This window comes from Macrobrachium nipponense, chromosome 6, assembly GCF_015104395.2.
Source record: "Macrobrachium nipponense isolate FS-2020 chromosome 6, ASM1510439v2, whole genome shotgun sequence".
NCBI classification, from domain to species: domain Eukaryota; kingdom Metazoa; phylum Arthropoda; class Malacostraca; order Decapoda; family Palaemonidae; genus Macrobrachium; species Macrobrachium nipponense.
In genome coordinates, this window is record NC_061108.1 from 81,022,435 (window position 1) to 81,046,551 (window position 24,117).

The 24,117-nt window shown below is 38.1% G+C and overlaps 1 protein-coding gene across 4 annotated transcripts in view; it reads left to right on the plus strand.

Moving 5' to 3' along the window:
* LOC135216276 (intermembrane lipid transfer protein VPS13D-like) overlaps nucleotides 1–24,117 on the plus strand; it is a 999,641-nt gene that overhangs the window by 234,932 nt on the left and 740,592 nt on the right. For all 4 annotated transcript variants that reach the window (XM_064251439.1, XM_064251442.1, XM_064251440.1 and 1 more), the window contains exons 15-18: nucleotides 1,639–1,810; nucleotides 9,010–9,188; nucleotides 9,562–9,704; nucleotides 9,819–10,046. In XM_064251439.1, the coding sequence (XP_064107509.1) occupies nucleotides 1,639–1,810; nucleotides 9,010–9,188; nucleotides 9,562–9,704; nucleotides 9,819–10,046 (722 nt within the window). The remainder of the gene's footprint in view (nucleotides 1–1,638; nucleotides 1,811–9,009; nucleotides 9,189–9,561; nucleotides 9,705–9,818; nucleotides 10,047–24,117) is intronic.

The window sequence follows — 24,117 nt, forward strand, 5'->3', positions numbered from 1 at the left end:
AAAAAAAAGTTTCACTCCATATTTCTTCGGCTTCTTGGTGTTATACACTTTAATGCTAAGACGTCCTTTGTAAGGCATCATCCCCTCATCCAAAGAAAGGTTCTTGCCAGGAACCACGAGAATTTTGCACCGTTCACGAATGTACTCCAACACTGGGCGGACTAAGATGAGGCAATCGGGGTTATTCCGAGGTATGGCCCTTCGGTTGAAGGCGTTGAAATGCCTGTCCAACGCCAAGAAACTATCACGGAGCATAGCGCCGGGCACATTGGGGGTACTTAAAAAAAAAATTCTGCCTCCAATATTGCCTGACGTCGGCAGCAGGCATCAATCATACCAAAAAAAATGTGGAGCCCCAAAAAATGCGCCATGTCAGTGAGGTTGCATCCCCGCCAGTGATACGACAATGTCGTCCGTAGTTCGTCACGGCAGTAACAAGCATAGTCCGCCGTCTCTGCTACCAGGTATTCCAGCAATTCCCGTGTAAGGAACAGCTGAATCAACCCCAGAGCAGTGAGAGGAACAGGTACGGTGAGCCCAGGTGCTGCCGTGAATGGGTGCATGTTAGGTGGGGTGGGGTCCTCTGACCACCCCTCGTCGCTCTCGGACGACTGACCTTCACCTTTTTTAATTTTTTTCCTTATACCATGTGCATATCCATATCTTCTTTCCATTGATTTTTTTATATAAATTAGCCATCCATAAAATTGCCCTTTCGAGGGGTCTTCTTATTATATATTTAGCTCAGACTTTGATGGTTAATGAATGTTGCTAGGTATGGTAAAAGAATGGAAACAGTTGATTCACAAAGGTATTTGAAAGTAAATGCAATGGATCTGTTGCTGTTAAAAATTTGTCTGTGACTTTGAGTGTATGTTACCTAAGGGAGGAATACTATATGAAGGGATTGTTGAGTCACCCCTCCTTCAGGAAAGTGAAGTGTTGATGTTAAATGTGAAAGTTAGAAAAAAGGTTGGAACAGCTGAAGTGAAAAATATGTAGTGTATGTGGTGGAAAAGAGCTGTAAGAGTGAGGAATGAGGGCTTACTAGAAGTTGTGGAAAAGTTAGTGTAAAAGTGAGGGTTAGATCAGAGTGTTTTGAAATGATTCAGTCATTTGAGGAAGGTTAGAAGACAATAAGTAGATATAAAAGAGAGTGTAATTCAGTCATTTTAGAGGGTAAGAACAGAGGAGCATTTATAAATGCAGGATAAATTGAGTGAAAGAGGTACTGGAAAGAAAGGATCTTCATATTTTTGATAAGCAAAATTATATGTATGATAGAGGTTAATTTCTCTGTGTACATAATGTGGCTTGATTTGCATCTCTATTCATCATCTTTACAGGTATGAAGTGGCTGATGTAGAATTTTTTTTGTGCAGTGCTCATTCTTGATTCATCAGTTAATATAAAAATGCAGTAGTATATTTTTGCTGTTATTTCTTAGAGTTGATTTACTGCTAGGAAAATGGCTTGGTAATGCAAAAATATAATTTGAGAATGTTTTTGTAATGAATGGGTATGGATATTCAGTAGATATAACAAGTTACAAGTCTGGAATTGTGAGTGTTGTAGTTAATATTTGAGCAGTTTCATTGAGTTTCAGAACTTATCTTCCCTAATAATGATTTATTCTAGGCGAATGGATTCAGCAGATTCTGCAGATAGCAGTAGCACTGCAACACAGCCCAGCACAGTGTTGGCCACTGATGATCCAATTTCGGAGGATTCAGACAAAGGCAGTATTTCTCCTACAGATGAAGGGAAATTGCTTGTTGTTCAGTTTACAGTTGACAAGCTGTCACTTGAGGTATGTTTCTTTTTATTGTAGTGAATAAGGCTTAGAATTTTGTTGACATTTGTTTTTGATCTTCCATTTTATTAGATATTTATAGGTCCCAGTGCTTGGGCTTGTCCCTAAATTTCATAATCCATCCATCCATACCACTCTTCTGCTAATACATTATTGCTGTGCATTTTTTCATTGAGTACTTTCTAATATATATGTAATAAAATATTTTTAGCCAGCCTTACTGTTATCGGTGATTAAGTGAATCTATACATTAGAAATCAGTTCCTTTATTTGATGCAAGAAAATAAAATTTTTTGGATGGATTTTTGAACCTAGTCAAAATCACTATGAAATCTTGTTGTCTTGGCTAGAATGACAATAGCACTTCACTATTTGGGAATGCAGGAGCTAATTTAATGATTGGTAAGCTGGAATTTATCATGTTCATTGCTGTTAGATGAGAGGTGAGTTTTGCAAGAAGGTGGAAAGACAGATCATTGACTGGCATATATAAAGATCTAAACTTTGATAAGGAAACTTTAGCAAGAGTTGGGGTGATAAGGAAAATGTAAGGTCCAAAGCAGAGCATGTCTAGGTAAATTTTTGATGTAGAGCTTTTCTTTTACATGAAGTGTTGTTTTGAGCATTGTCAGTGGTTGGTGTTGAGGCTGGTTGCTAGAACACCAAGTAGAAAAACATGAGCTGAAGTTGGATATATTAAAGATACTACAATATCAAATCTTGATCTGAATCCATGGGGAGATTGCAATTGAGTGTGTGCACAGAAGCAGTAGCAGTACCTGTTTATTGAAGGAACAGGAGGCTTATGTCTAGAAGTTAAGAAGACTTTGAAGAGATCTTGTTGCCAGAAATAGAGTTACATATAGAAACAGGTGCTGACAGTTTACCTAGAAGTGATCTACTTCAGCCTGAAATGCTACCAGAGGTGGAATCAGGAGACTGTAGTACTATCTGGAACAGGAGACTTATTTCTAGATGAAAAATCTCTGGAAGCCTGAAAAATAATAGTTTCTATCTGCCTTTGTGATAAATGGACTATTTGGTGAAGGATGAATGTTGGTTATGAAGTGAAAGAAAGTACAGTAGTATCTACTTCAGTGCAACCCACTTAGATTGATTGTGTCCCTAACAGTAACTATAAAAAGGGCAGGTATACTAGGGGATACATACCTGACCACAGTAAATACTTCATAATTCTTACCTTACAAGCCTTAAGCATTTTAATGAAAAATTATTAAAAACATGATTAATACAAGAAAACATTATGACTAACAAAATACATTCTAACAAAGCATTTTGTTGACATTCACTGCGACAAAATCCCCCAAGGACAAAATTCCCCCCCCCACCCCCCCCCCCCCCCCCCCCCCCCACCCCCCCCCCCCCCCCCCCAGGACAAAATCCCCCTTAAGTCTAAATTCCTTTGAGCAAAATACAAAAGGTCATTAACACGTAAGGTAGTTCTCGTTATCGTAACTAAAAATCATATATAATGTAATAACAATGGCCTTTATGGATTACCTTGTTTAATAATATCTTATTGAAATAGTAGTACATTCGCTTGTTTTTATTTATTTATTTAATTTTTGTGTGCTTATACAGTTCTAGTCACCTTAACAATGGTCTTTCTTTACAATAGAAATATTGTTCATATGCGGAACAAACATTCAGACTTAACAATAGGATATTTTCCAAGTGCTAGCTGATAACTGGTTAAAAATCAAAGAAAGCAAGGAATCTTTGAGATCTGGTAACTCCTGTGCGTACGAGGTGATAGCTGGTCAGAGACCACACACCCACTCCATGACGTGTCAAGTCTTTCCTTAACCGCCTTGGAGAGTAGATGCTACTCTGTTGCTCTCCTTCCAAGCCGGTTGATTTGTGCCCATGTTTCTTTCTTTTAAGTGTGTTTGTGTGTGATTGTTCTCCTTATTATGGATTCCACCAAGTCTTCAAGGCCTCATCAATGCATGTGCCCAGGCATTCAGGAATTTCCCTGCTCAAGGGATTCGCCAGTTAAGGTACCTCAATGACTGGCTGGTATTAGCAAGCTCCAGGAAGATACTGCTTCAGGACAGAGATCGTCTTCTTAAGTTTTTCAGGGGCTAGGCATAGTGGTAAACCTAGAGAAGTCAAATCTGGTTCCCAGCCAGAAAGCTCTTTACCTAGGTATGTTGATAGATACAGGAGCGTCGAGAATATTTCCATCGGACCAGAGGTTAGAGAAGTTGCGGTTAGTGGCGCAAAAGTTCCTGTCACAACCCAAACAGCCAGCTCACCAGTGGCAGGTCCTTCTGGGGATTTTGTTTTCTCTGGAGAAGCTGGTCCCTCATGGTCGTCTTCATCTTTGGTCTCTGCAATGGAGACTGAAAGACTTCTGGTCCTCTGAGGGAGATTCCCCTCTACAGAGAGGCCCTGTGTCTGAGGAGATGGAACAAGACCTTTATTGGTGGTTAGACTATCAGAATCTCTCGATGGGAATCCCTCTGTGTTCTTCCCCTCCAGACTTTCTTCTGTTTTCAGATGCCTCGAGGAAGACAAGCTACTACACATCAACGTTTTGGAGTTGAAGGCAGCTTTTCTGGGGCTGAGGGAGTTATGGTAGAAGGTCATTCATTGGTTCTGATGTCGGACAACACAATGGTGGTCGCCTACGTGAACAAGCAGGGTCTGGTGTCTCGTCACCTCTATTAGTTGACAGTAGAGTTACACCAGTGGCTGATTGACAACTGGGTGGAGCTCTCTGCCTGGTACATTCCAGGCAAGAGGAATGTGGTAGCCGACAGACTGAGTTGTCGGAACCAAATCCTGGGCACGGAGTGGTCTCTGCATCAGGTCATGGCTGATAGGCTTTTTCAGGTTCAGGGGTGGCCTATGCTAGACCTCTTTCCAGCTTGATTCAACAAGAAGTTGGAGCCTGATCCGTCAAGTTCTGAACAGGGTAATGAGTTCTCAAAATCTTAGGATGACTTTGGTGGCTCCTCTGTGGCCTCAACTAGAGTTGTCCCTGGAACTTCTGTCTCTTCTGTCAGAGGTTCCAAAAGAGATTCCCCCCTGGCAGCAACTTCTTTGCCAACCATATGTTGAAAGGTTTCTCCACTCAGTAGAATCCCTGTCTCTTCATGGATTAGTTTACTGTGGTTGGTGTCGTTGACAGGGTTTCTCTCCACTCAAAGCCTCTGTTCAGCATATAGCAGATGTTTTTATCTTCCTCAGGGATGAGAAAGGTCTTTCTGTTTCTGCTATCAGGGGCTACAGAGCAGCACAAGGTTTAGTGTTACGTCTGAAAGGCATGGACACCTCTTCATCTAGGGAGATTTCCTTCTTGTTAAGGAGTTTTGAACAGACATGTTCTCCAAGGGAACTCGAGCCTCTCGCATGGGATGTTTCGCTTTTCCTGAGAAGTCTCACTCGAGCCCCATTTGAGCCCTTGCATCATTCATCAGTTTTCCTCTTAGACTTGGCTTTGTTGAAAAGAGTTTGGGAGCTTCATGGCTTTAATTATAATGTGAAACATACCAGGGGTTGGGGGTCTGTGGTCTTCAAGTTTGTCCTGGAATTCATGGCTAAGACCCAGAATCCCTTGGTGCATGACAACTGATTTACCTCTTTTTTTATTTTATTTTTTTTTTTTTCCCATCACTGGAATGACTTTGTAGACAACGACCCACAGGAGCTCTTGCTTTGTCCTGTCAGAGCCCTTTGATGCTATCTTAAAAGGACATCTTTATCTAAGACCTAGATGTTGTAGACTTTTTGCTAGCACTGGTCGTTCTAGAAAAGAAGTTTCCAAGAACACTATTTCATTCTGGATACGTGAGGCGATTAAGCAGGTTTACTCCTCTCTTCATGGTTCTGTCACTGAGTCTGTGCAGGCTAGAGCACATGATGTCAGAGGAATAAGTTCTTCCCTGGCATTTAAGAAAAATTTTGCTCTTCATACAATTTTGAACGCTGACTCCTGGTTGTGTCAGTTCACGTTCACTTCTTTTGACCTAAAAGACATTGCCCCCAGGTCTTTGAACGTTTTCCTTGGGCCCTGTGGTGGCTGTCTAGCAATTTGTGTAATTCACCAAGTGCCCCTCATAGGGCAGTTTGTATCTTACCTATGATGATTTTGTGGGAGAGAGAATGAGTGAGTTGGCTGGTCTCTTTCTTTCTCTTTGTTCTTTTCTTCTTCCTATGGCTGGGTTGAGGAGTAGACATGTCATGTGCGGGACTGGTCTGATACGGGTGAGTAAGGTAGACATAGTGAAAGTTGTTTTGCTTAATTTTTTTTGAAATGTTAAACCCTCTATTCAGTAGCAAAATCCTCTTCTCTCTCTAGCAAGGGGGAGTGAGGAGTGGTAACAAACCCCTATGCTTAATATGGTTTGTTACATTGAACAGTCAGAATTTTCTTTTGTTCCTTGGATGCAATGAATCTGCTCATATATCATTGTATTTCAACCCAGACAGCTGAGTTGCTAGATATAAGTTTATCTATCTTCTCACTGGGATTAGACCACCTTCTTTAGAACTTGTTCTTCTAGGAAGGGTGGTCAGGTGGCTTAACTCCCAGCTGGTTTAGGATACTTGTGCCTCCCTCCAAGTATAAGTCTGTCCTATTGTTAAGACCAAAGGTTTGTTCTGCATATGAACAAAAGACAAATTTGTAATCCATTTGTATTTTTCATAGCTAACAAACCGGAGGTCTTAACGTTTTACTGGCGTCCTCTAGCCGCCCCTTATCTTTGGTTATAGTTCCTGGTTGGGGAAAGACTTGATGCGTCACAGAGTGGGTGCGCGGTCTCTGACCAGCTATCTCCTCGTATGTGCAGAAGTTGCCAGATCTCACAGATTCCTTGCTTACAATTTTTGATTGGTTTTAACCGGTTACCAGCTAGAGCTTGGAAAATATTCTATTGTTAAGACCTCAGGTTTGTTAGCTATGAAATACAAATTTATTAAAAAAAATTTCATTTTTAGAAAAGTGAAACTTTAGAAAAATGGTCATATTTATTAAAGGAAATTTAGTTGTAATTTTGTTTTTAAATAGGAAAACTAGCTGTAATAACGGATAAACATCATATGTCAATGTCAAATATTTATTTAAAACCCTAAATTAAACGTAATGCCTCTAAGAAAATCTTAATATGTATTTTCTTCGTATTTTTGCACAATTCGTGATGCTGCATCCTTAAATTTCCTTCTCTGTGGTTCGGTAGCGACACCAGCCTTAAACGGACCCATTTGAACATTTTGAAAGTTAATTTCTCGTTCTAGAAGACGTATAAACTTACAGATGATTGTATGGGAACACCCAGCAAATGATACAAAGCTCTGATGCCATCTTTCGACAAAATTATTCGTACGATTAAGTTCAGCATTTGTTTTAGAGTGCATGTTCCAAAGAGATATGCTAAATGTCGCTTCTCTGTGTCCTCATCGACATGGCCTGCCAATATAATTGTCTTCAAAATAATCCAATGTTGGCAAAGCTTCTTCCAGCATAGTATCATAAAGCTTTTCAAAAGCTGCACGAACAGAAACCGGGGGATATGAAGGCAAGGGCTGCTACCTTCCTCATTTTAAGAGAAAATCATTATTGTCATCATAATGCTTTTGAAAGCCAAAGTCCTTTATTTTCCTATAAATATTTTGGCACAAATGAAAGATGCAGCCCTTAATGTCCGTTTCAGGAAAGCACTCAAATGAAGTATTCAACATTGCTTTTACAAATCTGTCATTGCACTGTTAGGGAAGGAAGTAGTTTGTCAAGTTCTTCACTGTCCGTGGGGATTTTGTCCTTGGGAGGTTTTGTCCCTGGGGGGATTTTTTCCTTAGGAGGATTTCGTCCTAGTACCAAAAAATAGTATATGTAATGAGCGGGCAAGGTTATGTAAAGGTAAACAATCAAAAGATGTGGCACGTACATGTTAGTTTTGTAGCACTCATAAAAAACTTTCCCAATCCTAATAGATACAAGTAAAATCTTATTTTGAAACCTATCAAAAATAGGTATGTATGTATATGAAAATAGTGTGTCACTTTACTTTAATGACATGTAATATAATTCAGGATGCAGGAAACTCTTCATTGACTAAACTCAGCGCGGTTAGATTAGTAGAAACAAAATTGTAGTGTGATATGAATACAAAAACACACACACACACACAATGATATTATGGTAGTGATAGTATTTTCCCCCAAATTATACTTTTTTTTTCTTTTTTTACTCTGGTGGATTTGGATGGAAGTGAGCAGACCTTCTCTTTCTCTTGGCCTTAATTCACTCTGTATAATGTACCTACTAACACAATCTCTCACATCCTTAACCCCTTGTATCGATGTGTTGACTACGAGCAGGTAAAGTAAGGTAGCCAAAATTAAATCACAGTTTTATTTGCATCAAAGTATGCTACTATTAACAGAAAACGTTGGTAAAAATGAACCATTATTATGGTCATTACATCAAAACCCACTATCTTTTTCATTATGAACTCCAATTATCTGCTGGTATTGAAAAATATAATGGAAAGTGGTATTTATTGCATATTGTAAATTACAGAGAGGTAGTGTTTGGGGGAAAGATGAGAAAAACAGTGATAACGAAAGAGAGAGAGAGAGAGAGAGAGAGAGAGAGAGAGAGAGAGAGAGAGATGAAGAGAGAGATAGAGAGAGACGAGGGAGAGAGAGAGAGACGAGAGAAGCGAAAGGGAAATTCGATCTGTAAATGAGTCTTGCTGACTCATGTAACTTTGGCTTTTAAAGTCAAGAATAAATGCCTTAACTAACACCAGTTGTCAATGCACTATATTACCAAAAATTAGCAGATATCTTTTACAGTGTGTCAAAGTACCATCTCGATCAAATAGTAATTAGTTTGAAAGATATTTGAGAAAAATGATAACTTGCGGTCCCTGAAATGCATAGCAGTTCAGAGGCATTAGAGTAGGTTAGGTTGACTACCCAGTACATGTAGTTAAGTGACTGTTGTCTGGAATATATAGCTGAAACACTGAAATGATGGTAACTATGCTACTGTTTCATTTGCTAATAAGTAATTCTTATTTTTTATCATCCTGTCAAATGTTTTAATTACTTCCACATTCCATTAAATTATAATTGGCAGAAGCTACTAATTACAGTTTTATATAGGATTTTGTGTGTCTGTGAAAACTTTGTTCTAAATAGTGACCCTCTTACTTTATTAGCTTCAGGCACGTGGTAGGTCTATTGCTGAACTTCAGGTAACAGGAGTGCGTGCAAATCTAAGCAAGAAACCATTTGACACCACAGCCACTCTTAGCGTTCACTCACTGCTATTAGTGGATGCTCTGCAGACTTTTGGGCCAGATTTTGAGCTTCTTGTTGCCAGTCACAAACATGTAAGGTAAGCTGAAAATTGAAGTTTGTTTTCTTTTTTATGTAGAAAATTGGCCTATTAGGTGGCAGTTATATTTGAATATGGCACTGTGAAGCCATATATTAACATATTTCATGTCATGGTTATTTTACTCTATTTATGGTTAAAAGATTGAATTCAAGTGCAGCTTGACTGATTTTGTGTTTGAAGCATCTTTAAAAGATCTTGATATCTGTTTCAGAAACTTTTTTATTAATTAAGACAGGATTACAATAGCCTGTAAAGTATGGCTTTTGTTCTGAGGATACAAAAAGTATAACTTCTGTTATAAATATGTACTCTACTTGCTTAAAATTTGAATTTGTTATGCACCGATTTATCGTATATTTTTTTTTCTCAGCATGGATAGTGTAAGTGGAAGTTTGCTGGATAGTGAACCTTGTTCTCCTGTCTCACCAGCATCCCCAGATCATAATGCACCTTTCAAACCTGCATCTCCTCTCATCCTTAGCCATGCAATCTCTTCTTATGCTGCTGCTAGAGGTAAAATAATGTTTTACTTGAACTCAGTATTGCTGTCATTGAAATATTAAAAAAAAATAATTTACATTGGATATAAATTTATTAACGACATCACTTGCATTTCTGAATTTCTAGCTCAGTCACCTCCCCAGTCATCTCGAAGTTTGCCATCGCCTCCACTTTTGTCATCACCTTTTAATGGGCTAGGAGGGCCACTGCCTCCCACTGATGTTCGAGACATGAGAGACTCTGAAGCTCTCATATCCTTAGAAATCACCTACGTGTCCTCCCACTGTCCATCTCAACAAGGCACTGGAGCTTTACTTTTAGCATCTGTACAATTCAACACATTGGACATAATAGGTAAGACTGTATCCAAATTTGTTCTTGTGGTTTATAATGGCCTCTCTGAATCTATTTGAAAATAAAGAGGATCACATATTCTTTTAGTAGAAGTAGTTCATTTGATTCATATAAATGGCAATGAAAGGAACTGAGATACAAGACTAAAGCATGCTAATCTTAACCAAGTTTTAATTTGTTCACACAGCAGACTTAACCTTGTCTTGTATAGCCTAACACTTTGTTTGAAGTATACACACAATATGAAATCCTGCTACATAAGGTTATGAGAGATTACTCTCTAGTGGAACTCTTAATTGATGGTAAAAAATAATTTAATGGAGACCAAGATAGAAACTGCAAAAGGTAGAAGAGAGTTAAGGGAGCTTATTTTCTGTATGATCATATGAATGGAAAAGCTGGTTTTTAATAGCTGGTGATGATAATGTAGATGGTAGATTTGAAAGTTTCCTGTGCAAAAATTAATGTTGCCAGGGTTATTGTAATGATTTTACAAAGTTAACAGTATTTCATCTTAATTCCATATATAGAAAAAGGCTGTTAGTTTTCAGTGTTTTTGGTAATCCTGTACACTAGTAGGGCACCCCCATAGAGGAGTAGTGCCGTCAGTGGACCTCATGCAGAGTGCTGTAGACGTTACTTTAGGTTCTTTGCAGCCGTGCCTTCAGCCCTTAGCTGCAACCACTTTCATTCCTTTTACTGTACCTCCTTTCATATTCTCTTTCTTCATCTTATGTACTTTCTACCCTCTCTTAACACTTGATGTATAGTGCAACTGCTAGGTTTTCCTCCTGTTGCACCTTTCAAACCTTTTACTGACAATTTCCATTTCAGCACTGAATGACCTCATAGGTCCCATCACTTGGCCTTTGGCTTAAATTCTATTTTCAACTCAACTCAATTCAACTAGAAGGCTACATGACATTTTGTTGGTTTTAATATGATTGCATTAAGTATTGAAACAATATACTACAGTATACAGTGGACCCCCCGTATTCGCGTTCTTTGCATTCACGGACTCACGGATTCGCGGATTTCTATCTGGACCTTATCTACCCATTATTTGTGGGAAATTCGCCTATTCGCTGTTTTTTCCGACAATAAATAATCCCAAATTGGTGTATTTTGATGTTATTATCATGACTAAATACATTTTTATGATACAAAAGTGATTTACGAATTTTCAAATATTGATATTGATCAATACTGTATTAGTAAGTTTAATAAGATTAGATTATATCACATAACAATAGTAATTCTCTTTCTCTCTTTCTTACAGAGGTGTATGTTTTCTGTATGATAAATAAATGATTTACTAATTTTCAAATAATATAAATGTAAAGAGCAATCAATTCATTAAAGAAAATACTATAGTAAATTAGTAAGATTTTAGTTTATAAATTAAAAAATTATGTAAGAAAGAAGGAAATCCCAGTCTTCAGCATCTTTCTTTTGAGCTCCAGGTACCAAACTGAGGTCCAACAGCTGTCAAATATATCACATAATGTGACTGGAGGGGAGGTAGTCTCTCTCTCTCTCTCTCTCTCTCTCTCTCTCTCTCTCTCTCTCTCTCTACTGAGATTTGAGATTTTTTATAGTACATGTATGTATAATATGTTTATTAATATTTTCAAATGATAATAATTGTAATTACAAAAATCTTATGTGATAGTATTGTACAGAAATACTAGAATAATCTTTCCATTTCACTCTTTCAAGATAAGGATAAATCTCTCTCTCTCTCTCTCTCTCTCTCTCTCTCTCTCAGAGATGTGTTTTTTTTTTTTATTAATTTTCAAATATCAATATTAATGTAAACACCAATAATGTCAAGATTTCAGTTTATAAATAAAAAAATTATGTAAGAATGAAGAAAATCCCAGTCTTCATGCATCTTTCTTATGAACTCCAGGTACCAAACAGAGGACCAACAGCTGTCAAATATATCAAGTAATGTGACAAGAGGGGGAGGGGGGGAGTTTATGGTACATGTGTATATGTTTATCAATATTTTCAAATAATAATAATATAACTGTAATTACAAAAATCATAACCTTTCCATTTCACTCTTTCAAATACGGATAACTCTCTCTCTCTCTCTCTCTCTCTCTCTCTCTCTCTCTCTCTCTCTCTCTCTCTCTCTCTCTCTCTCTCTCTCTCTCTCAGTCATGCATACCAAGAGGCAGAAGAATCTTGTTCCAGAGAATCAGAAAGTGGAAAAAAGGTCTTTCAAAAGAAAAAAAATGCATGGAAAGTGATCGAACTAAAAAGTAAGATAGAAGATGCAGAACAAAAGATTGTACAATCAAAAGAAAATGAAAAACGGGACTTAGAAGAAAAAACTCTAGTAAATATCAAGCAAAACCCCAAAATATTGTATTTGTATGCAAAAAAGATGAATAAAAGAAGAATAGAAATAGGCCCTCTAAAAATTGAAGGGAGATTAACGATTGAAAAAAAGGAAATATGCAACATACTGTATTGGCAGAATGATATAAGAGAGAATTCACACCTAGAATTGATAATGAAGATAATGATATAAAAGTAAGTGATGAAAATAATGAATATTTAGCAGACATAGATATTAATGAAGCTGATATTGTGCAGGCTAATAATGAAATTAAAAATGGAGCTGCAGCAGGGCCTGATGGTGTCCCTGCTATTTTGTTAAAGAAAGTAGTTCATTCTATTGCAAAGCCACTTGCAATATTATGAAGACAAAGTGTATATACAGGCAAGATTTATGATGATCACAAATTAGCATATATTACCCCTACTTTCAAAAGTGGATTAAGACTAGAGGCAAGTAGTTTTAGGCCTGTGAGTCTAACATCACATATTATGAAAGTGTATGAAAGGGTAATGAAGAAAATATTATGAAACATTTAATAAAAAATGATTTGTTTAATATAGGACAACATGGTTTCGTACCCGGAAAAAGTACACAAACCCCCCCTGTTAGTCCACTGTGAGAACATATACAAAAATATGAAAAGCGGAAATGAAACAGATGTGGTTTATCTAGACTTTGAAAAAGCTTTTGACAAGGTAGATCATAATATATGTATTAGCAAAAAAAATTAGAAAACATAATATAGTGGATAAAGTAGGAAGATGGTTAAAAGAATTTTTGCACAACAGAAAACAGATAGTTATTGCAAACGATGAGAAATCGGATGAGGCTAATGTAATATCCGGTGTGCCACAAGGTACAGTGTTAGCTGTATTACTGTTTGTTATTATGATTGCAGACATAGACAGTAATGTTAAGGACTCGGTAGAGAGTAGTTTCGCTGTTGACACAAGAATAAGTAGAGAAATTACTTGTGATGAAGATAGGAACGCGCTACAAAGAGATCTTAACAAAGTATATAATTGGGTAGAGGTAAATAGGGTGGTATTTAACTCTGATAAATTTGAATCAATAAATTATGGAGACAGAGAAGGAAAGCTATATGCATATAGGGGACCTAACAATGAGGCAATCACAAATAAGGAAGCAGTTAAAGACCTTGGTGTGATGTTGAATAGGAACATGTTATGCAATGATCAAATAGCAATTCTGTTGGCAAAATGTAAAGCAAAAATGGGAATGTTGTTACGGCACTTCAAAACAAGAAAAGCTGAACGCATGATTGTGCTTTATAAAACATATGTTCGTAGTCCTCTTGAATATTGCAATATGATATGGTACGATCCTTTACAGCTAGAATAGAAGAAGTTAAGGATCTTGACTACTGGGAAAGACTACAATCCTTAAAATTATATATTCTAGAAAGGAGAAGAGAACTCTACATGATAATTCAGGCATGGAAACAGTTAGAAGGAATTGCCGAAAACATCATGGAGCTAAAAATATCAGAAAGAGCAAGCAAAGGTAGATGAATAGTGCCCAAACCTATACCAGGAAAAATAAGGAAAGCACATAGGACATTAATCCACTACGCACCAGCATCGATAATGCAGCGTCTATTCAATGCGTTGCCAGCTCATCTGAGGAATATATCAGGAGTGAGCGTAGATGCGTTTAAGAATAACCTCGACAAATGTCTAAGCTGCATCCCAGACCATCCAAGATTGGAAGATGCAAAATATACCGGAAGATGTACTAGCAACTCTCTGGTAGACATTAGAGGTGCCTCACATTGAGGGACCTGGGGCAACCAGAATAAGATGTAAGGTCTGTAAGGTCTTACTGAGATGAGAGAATTTCTATGGTACATGTGTATATGTTTATTAATATTTTCACAATAATAATAATAATATTATTATTATAACTAATTTAAAAATACATATGTGATAGTATTTTAAAGAAATACAATAATCTATCCATTTCACTCTTTTTAAATAAGGGTAACACACTCTCTCTCTCTCTCTCTCTCTCTCTCTCTCTCTCTCTCTCTCTCTTTACTGAGATTTGAGATTTTTATAGTACATGTATGTATAATATGTCTATTATTTTCAAATGATAATAATTGTAATTACAAAAATCTTATGTGATAATATTTTACAGAAATACTAAAATAATCTTTCCATTTCACTCTTTCAAGATAAGGATAAATCTCTCTCTCTCTCTCTCTCTCTCTCTCTCTCTCTCTCTCTCTCCTTCTCATCGCATCATCTCTCTCTTCTCCTCTAATCTCTCTCTCACAGAGATGTATGTTTTTTTTTTTTTTTTTTTACTAATTTTTAAATATCAATATTAATGTAAACAGCAATAATATCAATTCATTAAAGAAAATACTTAAGTGAATTAGTAAGATTTCAGTTTATAAATAAAAAAATTATGTAAGAATGAAGAAAATCCCAGTCTTCACGCATCTTTCTTATGAACTCCAGGTACCAAACAGAGGACCAACAGCTGTCAAATATATCAAGTAATGTGACAAGAGGGGGAGGGGGGGAGTTTATGGTACGTGTATATATGTTTATCAATATTTTCAATAATAATAATATAACTGTAATTACAAAAATCATAACCTTTCCATTTCACTCTTTCAAATACGGATAACTCTCTCTCTCTCTCTCTCTCTCTCTCTCTCTCTCTCTCTCTCTCTCTCTCATTCATGCATACCAAGAGGCAGAAGGATCTTGTTTCAGAGAATCAGAAAGTGGAAAAAAGGTCTTGCAAAAGTAAAAAATGTATGGAAAGTGATCAAACTAAAAAGTAAGATGGAAGATGCAGAACAAAAGATTATACGATCAAAAGAAAATGAAAAACGGGACCTGGAAGAAAAAACCCTAGTAAATATCAAGCAAAACCCCAAACTATTGTATTGGTATGCAAAAAAGATGAATAAAAGAAGAATAGAAATAGGCCCTCTAAAAATTGAAGGGAGATTAACGAATGAAAAAAAGGAAATATGCAACATATTGGCAGAACGATATAAGAAAGAATTCACACCTAGAATTGATAATGAAGATAATGATATAAAAGTAAGTGATGAAAATAATGAATATTTAGCAGATATAGATATTAATGAAGCTGATATTGTGCAGGCTAATAATGAAATTAAAAATGGAGCTGCAGCAGGGCCTGATGGTGTCCCTGCTATTTTGTTAAAGAAAGTAGTTCTTTCTATTGCAAAGCCACTTGCAATATTATTAAGACAAAGTTTATATACAGGCAAGATTTATGATGAGCATAAATTAGCATATATTACCCCTACTTTCAAAAGTGGATTAAGACTAGAGGCAAGAAGTTTTAGGCCTGTGAGTCTAACATCACATATTATGAAAGTGCATGAAAGGGTAATGAAAAAAAATATTATGAAACATTTAATAAAAAATGATTTGTTTAATATAGGACAACATGGTTTCTTACCCGGAAAAAGTACACAAACCCCCCTTTTAGTCCACCGTGAGAACATATACAAAAATATGAAAAGCGGAAATGAAACAGATGTGGTTTATTTAGACTTTGAAAAAGCTTTTGACAAGGTAGATCATAATATATATATTAGCAAAAAAAAAAAAAAATTAGAAAACATAATATAGTGGATAAAGTAGGAAGATGGTTAAAAGAATTTTTGCACAACAGAAAACAGATAGTTATTGCAAACGATGAGAAATCGGATGAGGCTAAGGTAATATCCGGTGTGCCACAAGATACAGTGTTAGCTGCATTACTGTTTGTTATTATGATTGCAGACATAGACAGTAATGTTAAGGACTCGGTAGAGAGTAGTTTCACTGTTGACACTAGAATAAGTAGAGAAATTACTTGTGATGAAGATAGGAACGCGCTACAAAGAGACTTTAACAAAGTATATAATTGGGTAGAGGTAAATAGGATGGTATTTAACTCTGATAAATTTGAATCAATAAATTATGGAGACAGAGAAGGAAAGCTATATGCATATAGGGGATCTAATAATGAGACAATCACAAATAAGGAAGCAGTTAAAGACCTTGGTGTGATGTTGAATAGGAACATGTTATGCAATGATCAAATAGCAATTCTGTTGGCAAAATGTAAAGCAAAAATGGGATTGTTGTTACGGCACTTCAAAACAAGAAAAGCTGAACGCATGATTATGCTTTATAAAACATATGTTCGTAGTGGTCTTGAATATTGCAATATGATATGTTACCCACACTATCAAAAGGATATTGCACAAATAGAGTATACAAAGATCCTTTACAGCTAGAATAGAAGAAGTTCATTATCTTGACTACTGGGAAAGACTACAATCCTTAAAATTATATAGTCTAGAAAGGAGAATAGAACTCTACATGATAATTCAGGCATGGAAACACTTAGAAGGAATAGCCGAAAACATCATGGAGCTAAAAATATCAGAAAGAGCAAGCAGAGGTAGATTAATAGTGCCCAAAACTATACCAGGAAAAATAAGGAAAGCACATAGGACATTAATCCACTACGCACCAGCATCGATAATGCAGTGTCTATTCAATGCGTTGCCAGCTCATCTGAGGAATATATCAGGAGTGAGCGTAGATGTGTTTAAGAATAAGCTCGACAAATGTCAAAGCTGCATCCCAGACTATCCAAGATTGGAAGATGCAAAAATATACCGGAAGATGTACTAGCAACTCTCTGGTAGACATTAGAGTGCCTCACATTGAGGGACCTGGGGCAACCAGAACAAGATGTAAGGTGTGTAAGGTCTTACTGATGAGAGAATTTCTATGGTACATGTGTATATGTTTATTAATATTTTCACAATAATAATAGTAATATTAATAATATAACTAATTTAAAAATTCATATGTGATAGTATTTTAAAGAAATACAATAATCTATCCATTTCACTTTTTGAAATAAGGGTAACTCTCTCTCTGAGATTTGAGATTTGTATAGTACATGTATATATAATATGTTTATTATTTTCAAATGATAATAATTGTAATTACAAAAATCTTATGTGATAATATTTTACTGAAATACTAAAATAATCTTTCCATTTCACTCTTTCAAGATAAGGATAAATCTCTCTCTCTCTCTCTCTCTCTCTCTCTCTCTCTCTCTCTCTCTCTCTCTCTCTCTCTCTCTCTCTCTCTCTCTCTCTCTCTCTCTCTCTCACACAGAGATGTGTTTTTTTTGTTTTACTAATTTTCAAATATCAATATTATTTAAACAGCAATAATATCAATTCATTAAAGAAAATACTTAAATGAATTAGTAAGATTTCAGTTTATAAATAAAAAAATTAGTAAGAATAAGAAAATCCCAAGTCTTGGGTGAATTAGTAAGTTTCAGTTTTTATAATAAAAAAATTATGTAAGAATGAAGAAAACCCTCCCAAGTCTAAAAAATTCACTTTCATCTTTCTTATGAACTCCAGGTACCAAACAGAGGACCAACAGCTGTCAAATATATCAAGTAATGTGACAAGAGGGGGAGGGGGGGAGTTTATGGTACATGTGTATATGTTTATCAATATTTTCAAATAATAATAATATACTGTAATTGCAAAATCATAAACCTTTCCATTTCACTCTTTCAAATACGGATAACTCTCTCTCTCTCTCTCTCTCTCTCTCTCTCTCTCTCGCTCTCTCTCTCTCTCGCTCTCCTCTCTCTCTCTCTCAGTCATGCATACCAAGAGGCAGAAGGATCTTGTTCCAGAGAATCAGAAAGTGGAAAAAAGGTCTTGCAAAAGAAAAAAATGCATGGAAAGTGATCGAACTAAAAGTAAGATGGAAGATGCAGAACAAAAGATTATACGATCAAAAGAAAATGAAAAACGGGACTTGGAAGAAAAAAACCCTAGTAAATATCAGGCAAAACCCCAAACTATTGTATACGTATGCCGAAAAAGATGAATAAACGATTAGAAATAGGCCCTCTAAAAAATTGAAGGGAGATTAACGAATGAAAAAAAGGAAATATGCAACATATTGGCAGAACGATATAAGAGAGAATTCACACCTAGAATTGATAATGAAGATAATGATATAAGAGTAAGGGATAAAAATAATGAATATTTAGCAGACATAGATATTAATGAAGCTGATATTGTGCAGGCTAATAATGAAATTAAAAATGGAGCTGCAGCAGGGCCTGATGGTGTCCCTGCTATTTTGTTAAAGAAAGTAGTTCATTCTATTGCAAAGCCACTTGCAATATTATTAAGACAAAGTGTATATACAGGCAAGATTTATGATGAGCACAAATTAGCATATATTACCCCTACTTTCAAAAGTGGATTAAGACTAGAGGCAAGTAGTTTTAGGCCTGTGAGTCTAACATCACATATTATGAAAGTGTATGAAAGGGTAATGAAGAAAAATATTATGAAACATTTAATAAAAAATAATTTGTTTAATATAGGACAACATGGTTTCCGTTACCGCCCGGAAAAAGTAGCACAAACCCCCCTTTAGTTTCCACCGTGAGAACATATACAAAAATATGAAAAGCGGAAATGAAACAGATGTGGTTTATTTAGACTTTGAAAAGCTTTTTGACAAGGTAGATCGATTAGTATGTATGTATTAGCAAAAAAAAAAAAAAAAAAAAAAAAAAAAAAATTAGGAAACATAATATAGTGGATAAAGTAGGAAGATGGTTAAAAGAATTTTTGTACAACAGAAAACAGATAGTTATTGCAAACGATGAGAAATCGGATGAGGCTAAGGTAATATCCGGTGTGCCACAAGGTACAGTGTTAGCTGTATTACTTTTTGTTATTATGATTGCAGACATAGACAGTAATGTTAAGGACTCGGTAGAGAGTAGTTTTGCTGTTGACACAAGAATAAGTAGAGAAATTACTTGTGATGAAGATAGGAACGCGCTACAAAGAGACCTTAACAAAGTATATAATTGGGTAGAGGTAAATAGGATGGTATTTAACTCTGATAAATTTAAATCAATAAATTATGGAGACAGAGAAGGAAAGCTATATGCATTTAGGGGACCTAATAATGAGACAATCACAAATAAGGAAGCAGTTAAAGACCTTGGTGTGATGTTGAACAGGAACATGTTATGCAATGATCAAATAGCAATTCTGTTGGCGGGGGGCGCGGGGGGGTTAAATGACAGTTTGATATGCGTATTGGTGGAGGAGAAGGAGTCGGAGTCTATGAGTTATTCTCTCTCTCTCTCTCTCTCTCTCTCTCTCTCTCTCTCTCTCTCTCTCTCTCTCTCTCTCTCTCTCTCTCTCCATTATTATGTCTCGGGTATAATTCAGACATTTCAGAGGGAGGTGCTTCTCTTCCAAGAATTTCTTCACTGTCTGGCAGAAACACAGATTTACCCACTCGATGAACGAAAGTCTTGATACCCAGGCTTTCGCATTAGCCCTCCACATCACTGGAAGCTTCTCCTTTTTGCACTTTGTGGGCCTTGAAGGCTTGAGGAGTCTCCGAACAATAGACAAGTAGGGGCTTCACCTGAAAATCCCCACTGGCATTGGAACATATTGCGAGCGTAAGCCTGTCTTTCATAGGCTTATGCCCGGGTAGCTTCTTCTCTTCCTGCATGATGTACGTCTGACGAGGCATTTTTTTTCCAAAAAAGGCCAGTCTCGTCACAGTTGAAGACTTGCTGAGAACTGTAGCCTTCATTGATCGTCATCTAATTGATCGTCTTAATAAAGGCTTCGGCCTCCCCATGCTGCACCACCGAATGGATGCCAGTCCATTTACAGAATTTTTTAAACCACCCATGAGAAGCCTCGAAGTCTGGGGTTGGCGTTGATGTCCCTTCTCCTCCGTCGTCTTCGGCCTGGGCAATCAGATCACCGAAAATAGCGCTGACCTTGTGGCAGATTGCTATCTCAGTTATCGTATTGCCAGCGATTTTTTTGTCTTTTATCCATACAAGAAGTAGCCTCTCCATCTCATCATGCATGTGGCTCCTCTTGTTGGACAAAATAGTCATGCCCTTGGAAGGTGTAGCTGTTTTGATGGCTTCCTTCTGCTTAAGGATGGTGCCTATCGTCGACGGATTTCAGCCATATTCCTAAGTGATCACACTCAACTGCATGCCGGCCTCATACTTCTTGATTATCTCCATCTTTGTCTCCATAGAAAGCATGAACTTCATCAACTTTCTTGGGACCCATGACCATACGTAATTAAGTTACTGATTAAGTTCTCACACAACATGATAAAGTACAAAGCGAAATCACTAACACGAATTTACGTTAACAAACGAAATCGTATATGTGAACGAACGAATTCCATGTGCTTACGATAATGCTGGTGCGACGAAGTGGCCGAATGACGCCTTTATGTAGAGAATGATGGGATAGATGCTGACCAATAGGAGAGCAGGATCTTACAGCAGTGACTAGCATTAGGAACCAATGGGAGAGTGGGAGGATGGTGGTAAGTCTACAGAGTTAGAGGCACGCGAGTTTTAAAATTGTTCTTTGTGGTCTGGCAGAATCTCGGGACTTTACAGTAACACCCTTTCGTAACCAGAATTATTTTCATATGCAGAGGCAAAAAATCTTCGTCTTTGCTTTCGTAACTTGAATTTTTCATACATTCAACTTACCTGTCAGATATATACATAGCTATCGACTCCGTCGTCCCCGACAGAAATTCAAATTTCGCCGCACTCGCTACAGGTAGGTCAGGTGATCTACCGCCCTGCTCTGGGTGGCAGGACTAGGAACCATTCCTGTTTTCTAATCAGATTCTCTCTGTCGCCGGTGGTATCAACATTGTTGTTACTTCCTCCTGACTGGAATTCTTTTTTCACAACGCTTTTGATCATCTTTCGACTGATTTTTGGTGACGTACTTGGATCGTTGTTTGGCATTCGCTATCGTGGACTGTTTTTTGGACTTGGCTTTGGATTTTCGTGAATATGTCTGATTCTAGTGTTAGTTTCAGTGTGTGTGAATGAGGGCTGTAAGGTTAGGATTCCGAAATCTTTGGTAGATCCTCACACTGCATGCAGTGGTTGTAGAATGGTTGAATGCTCAATTGAGAATACGTGTAACGAATGTGAGAAACTGAGTGCGCAAGAATGGAAGAATCTAACTTCTTACTTGAAGAAGTTAGAGAAAGATAGAGAGAGGAAGGTGGCTTACAAAAGCCAAAAAATGTCTAGATCTCGTGAACTTTTATCTAGTTCAGTAGCTTTTTCTTCTGATAATTATGCCCATTCTATTTCAGCCCGTTCACAAGTTGTTAACCCCTCTGATTCTGCCTCAGAAATGGCGGAACTCAGAGCTTCCCTTCAGAAAATGCAGGAAAAAATGGCAGCATTGGAAGGTAAGAGAAGTGAATGTGGTTCTCAAGTGATTTTAGACCTCTTCCAAGCTCCCTGGCCCAGAGGAGGAAGGAAAGTCGAAAGCCGTACGGGGGTCGTGGAGAATCCCCAACGATCAGGCGTCCTTCGGTAGAATCTATTACATCTCAGACTGCCAGGGACAGCTATAGGAAAAGCGTCCTACGAGAGTGCTTTTCGTCTTCTAGTTCGCCTTCTCCGAGAAGAGGATGGAAGGAGTCTAAGCTTTCACGTCCGCTGAAACGGAATTGGAAAGAACCTGAGCTCAATTCTAGCCCCGAGCGCTTCTCTGAAGAAGATGCGCCTTCGGTAATAAAGAAGGCTAGGAAGCAGTTGGATCCTTGGACTGTAAGAGATCCTCGAGTGCCTTCCAGATCTCCCTCTCCTGATTCGAATGAGCCTTCGACCAAGAGAATTTTGATGAATGTACAGAGCAATTAGCGTCTTTGGTAGGAGTACTTTCTAAAGAGCCTACTCGTAAGAAGGATGATAGGCTTCCGATTAAGAGATCCAAATACCAATCTCCTGTCAGGCGCAACGAACCTTCCAGGGGAGGTGTCGCACAGGCGACCATCCCTGGGGGAAGCGGTGCGTTAGACAGGAGAGAAGTGGAAAAGGAAGTAACTCCTGCCAAGCGTCTGGCGCCAACCAGGAGCCAGGCGCCAAGGCGCAAAGAGCCTGAGTTTCCTGTAGACCGTTCAAGGACTGGAACTTCATCCAAGCAACAAGATCCAAATGGAGAAGAGGGATCTCCTGATAGGAGTAAAGCGCCTGCTAGGCGCAATATACTTGTCAAACGGAATGCGCCTTCCATGTGTGATACTCCTACCAAACTTCAGGAGTATTCGGAAAGAGATGCGCCTGCCAGGCGACAGGTGTACTCTGATCTCGATACTCCTGCCAGGCGCCAGGAGTATTCTGAACTTAATACTCCTTCCAGGCGCCAGGAGTACTCGGAGCGCGATGCGCCTACCAGGCTCCAGGAGTATTCGGAACTTAATACTCCTACCAGGCGCCAGGAGTATTCGGAGCGCGATGCGCCTACCAGACGCCAGGAGTATTCGAAGAGTGTTGCGCCTGCCAGGCGCCAGGAGTATTCCAAACACGATACTCCTACCAGGCACCAGGAGTATTCTCAGCGAGATACTCCTGCTAAACGTCAGGCGCATTCTCCTCATGAAGAGCTTGATATCTGACAGGAGTCTACAAGGAGTAAAACGGTTATGCACGACTCGCCTAATGATAGACGTAGAGAGAGAGTTACTCTTAGTCCCTCTCCTAATAGAAGCGCTTCTTCTTCGGAAAGGAAGAGATCAAAGGAGGAGACAGATGAGAGAAGAGAGCCTTCTCTCCGAGCCTATTTTAAGAAGACGTCTCGGAGGACGAAATCACTAACAAGGAAGGACTTTCAAATTATAAAGTTCTTTCTTCTCTTCTCTTAGAAGAATATGGAGATGCCTTTACTCCAGCCGCTCCTCCTTCTCCGCGCTCTCTTTTTTCTAGCACGAGAGCGCACAAGTCTTCATCTTTCCTGAAAATGAAGCCGGCCATATCTATGAAAAGGGCCCTACAATCTCTTGACTCCTGGATCAAGACAAAGAAGGAGTTAGGAATGGACATGTCTTTTGCATGGCCTCCCGCCCTAAAACATTCCGGGTAGGAAGCAGGCATATGGTACGAAACGGGAGAGAATATGGGGTTGTCTCTGCCCGTTTCAGCTGAGTCAGACTTCTCGAGTCTCGTAGACTCCTCGAGGAGACATGCCTTAAATTCAGCTAAAGCAACATGGGGTCTTTCGGAAATGGACCATCTCCTCAAGGGACTTTTCCACACTTTAGAAGTATTTAACTTCCTGGATTGGTCCCTTGGGGTTATTGCTAAGAAAGTCCGCAATGGAAAAAGGAACAACTAAACCCCAAAACCTTACATAGCATCCTTGCATGCATTGATAAGGCGGTTCAAGATGGATCGGCGGAAGTATGCTCCCTCTTTGGTGCGGGAATACTAAAGAAGAGGGCGGTTCATAGTGCTTTTCTCACTAAGGCCGTCTCTCCTTCGCAGAGATCCGCTTTATTGTTTGCGCCTCTCTCAGAACATTTATTTCCTTCTCAGTTGGTGAGAGACATTGCTCATTCACTAACTGAGAAGGCCACTCAAGATCTTCTAAGACAATCCTCAAGGAAGAATAGACCTGTGGCCAGTGAGGAAAAGAAAGCTACTAGGCCAGCTCAGCAACAGCGGCCCTTTCGAGGAGGCCCTCAGGCTAGATCCATCGCCAGAAGGAAGACAACGGAGAGAAGGGGAAGATCTTCCTTCCCTCCCTTTAAGAAGGGAAAATGAGAAATCTTTCCTCCA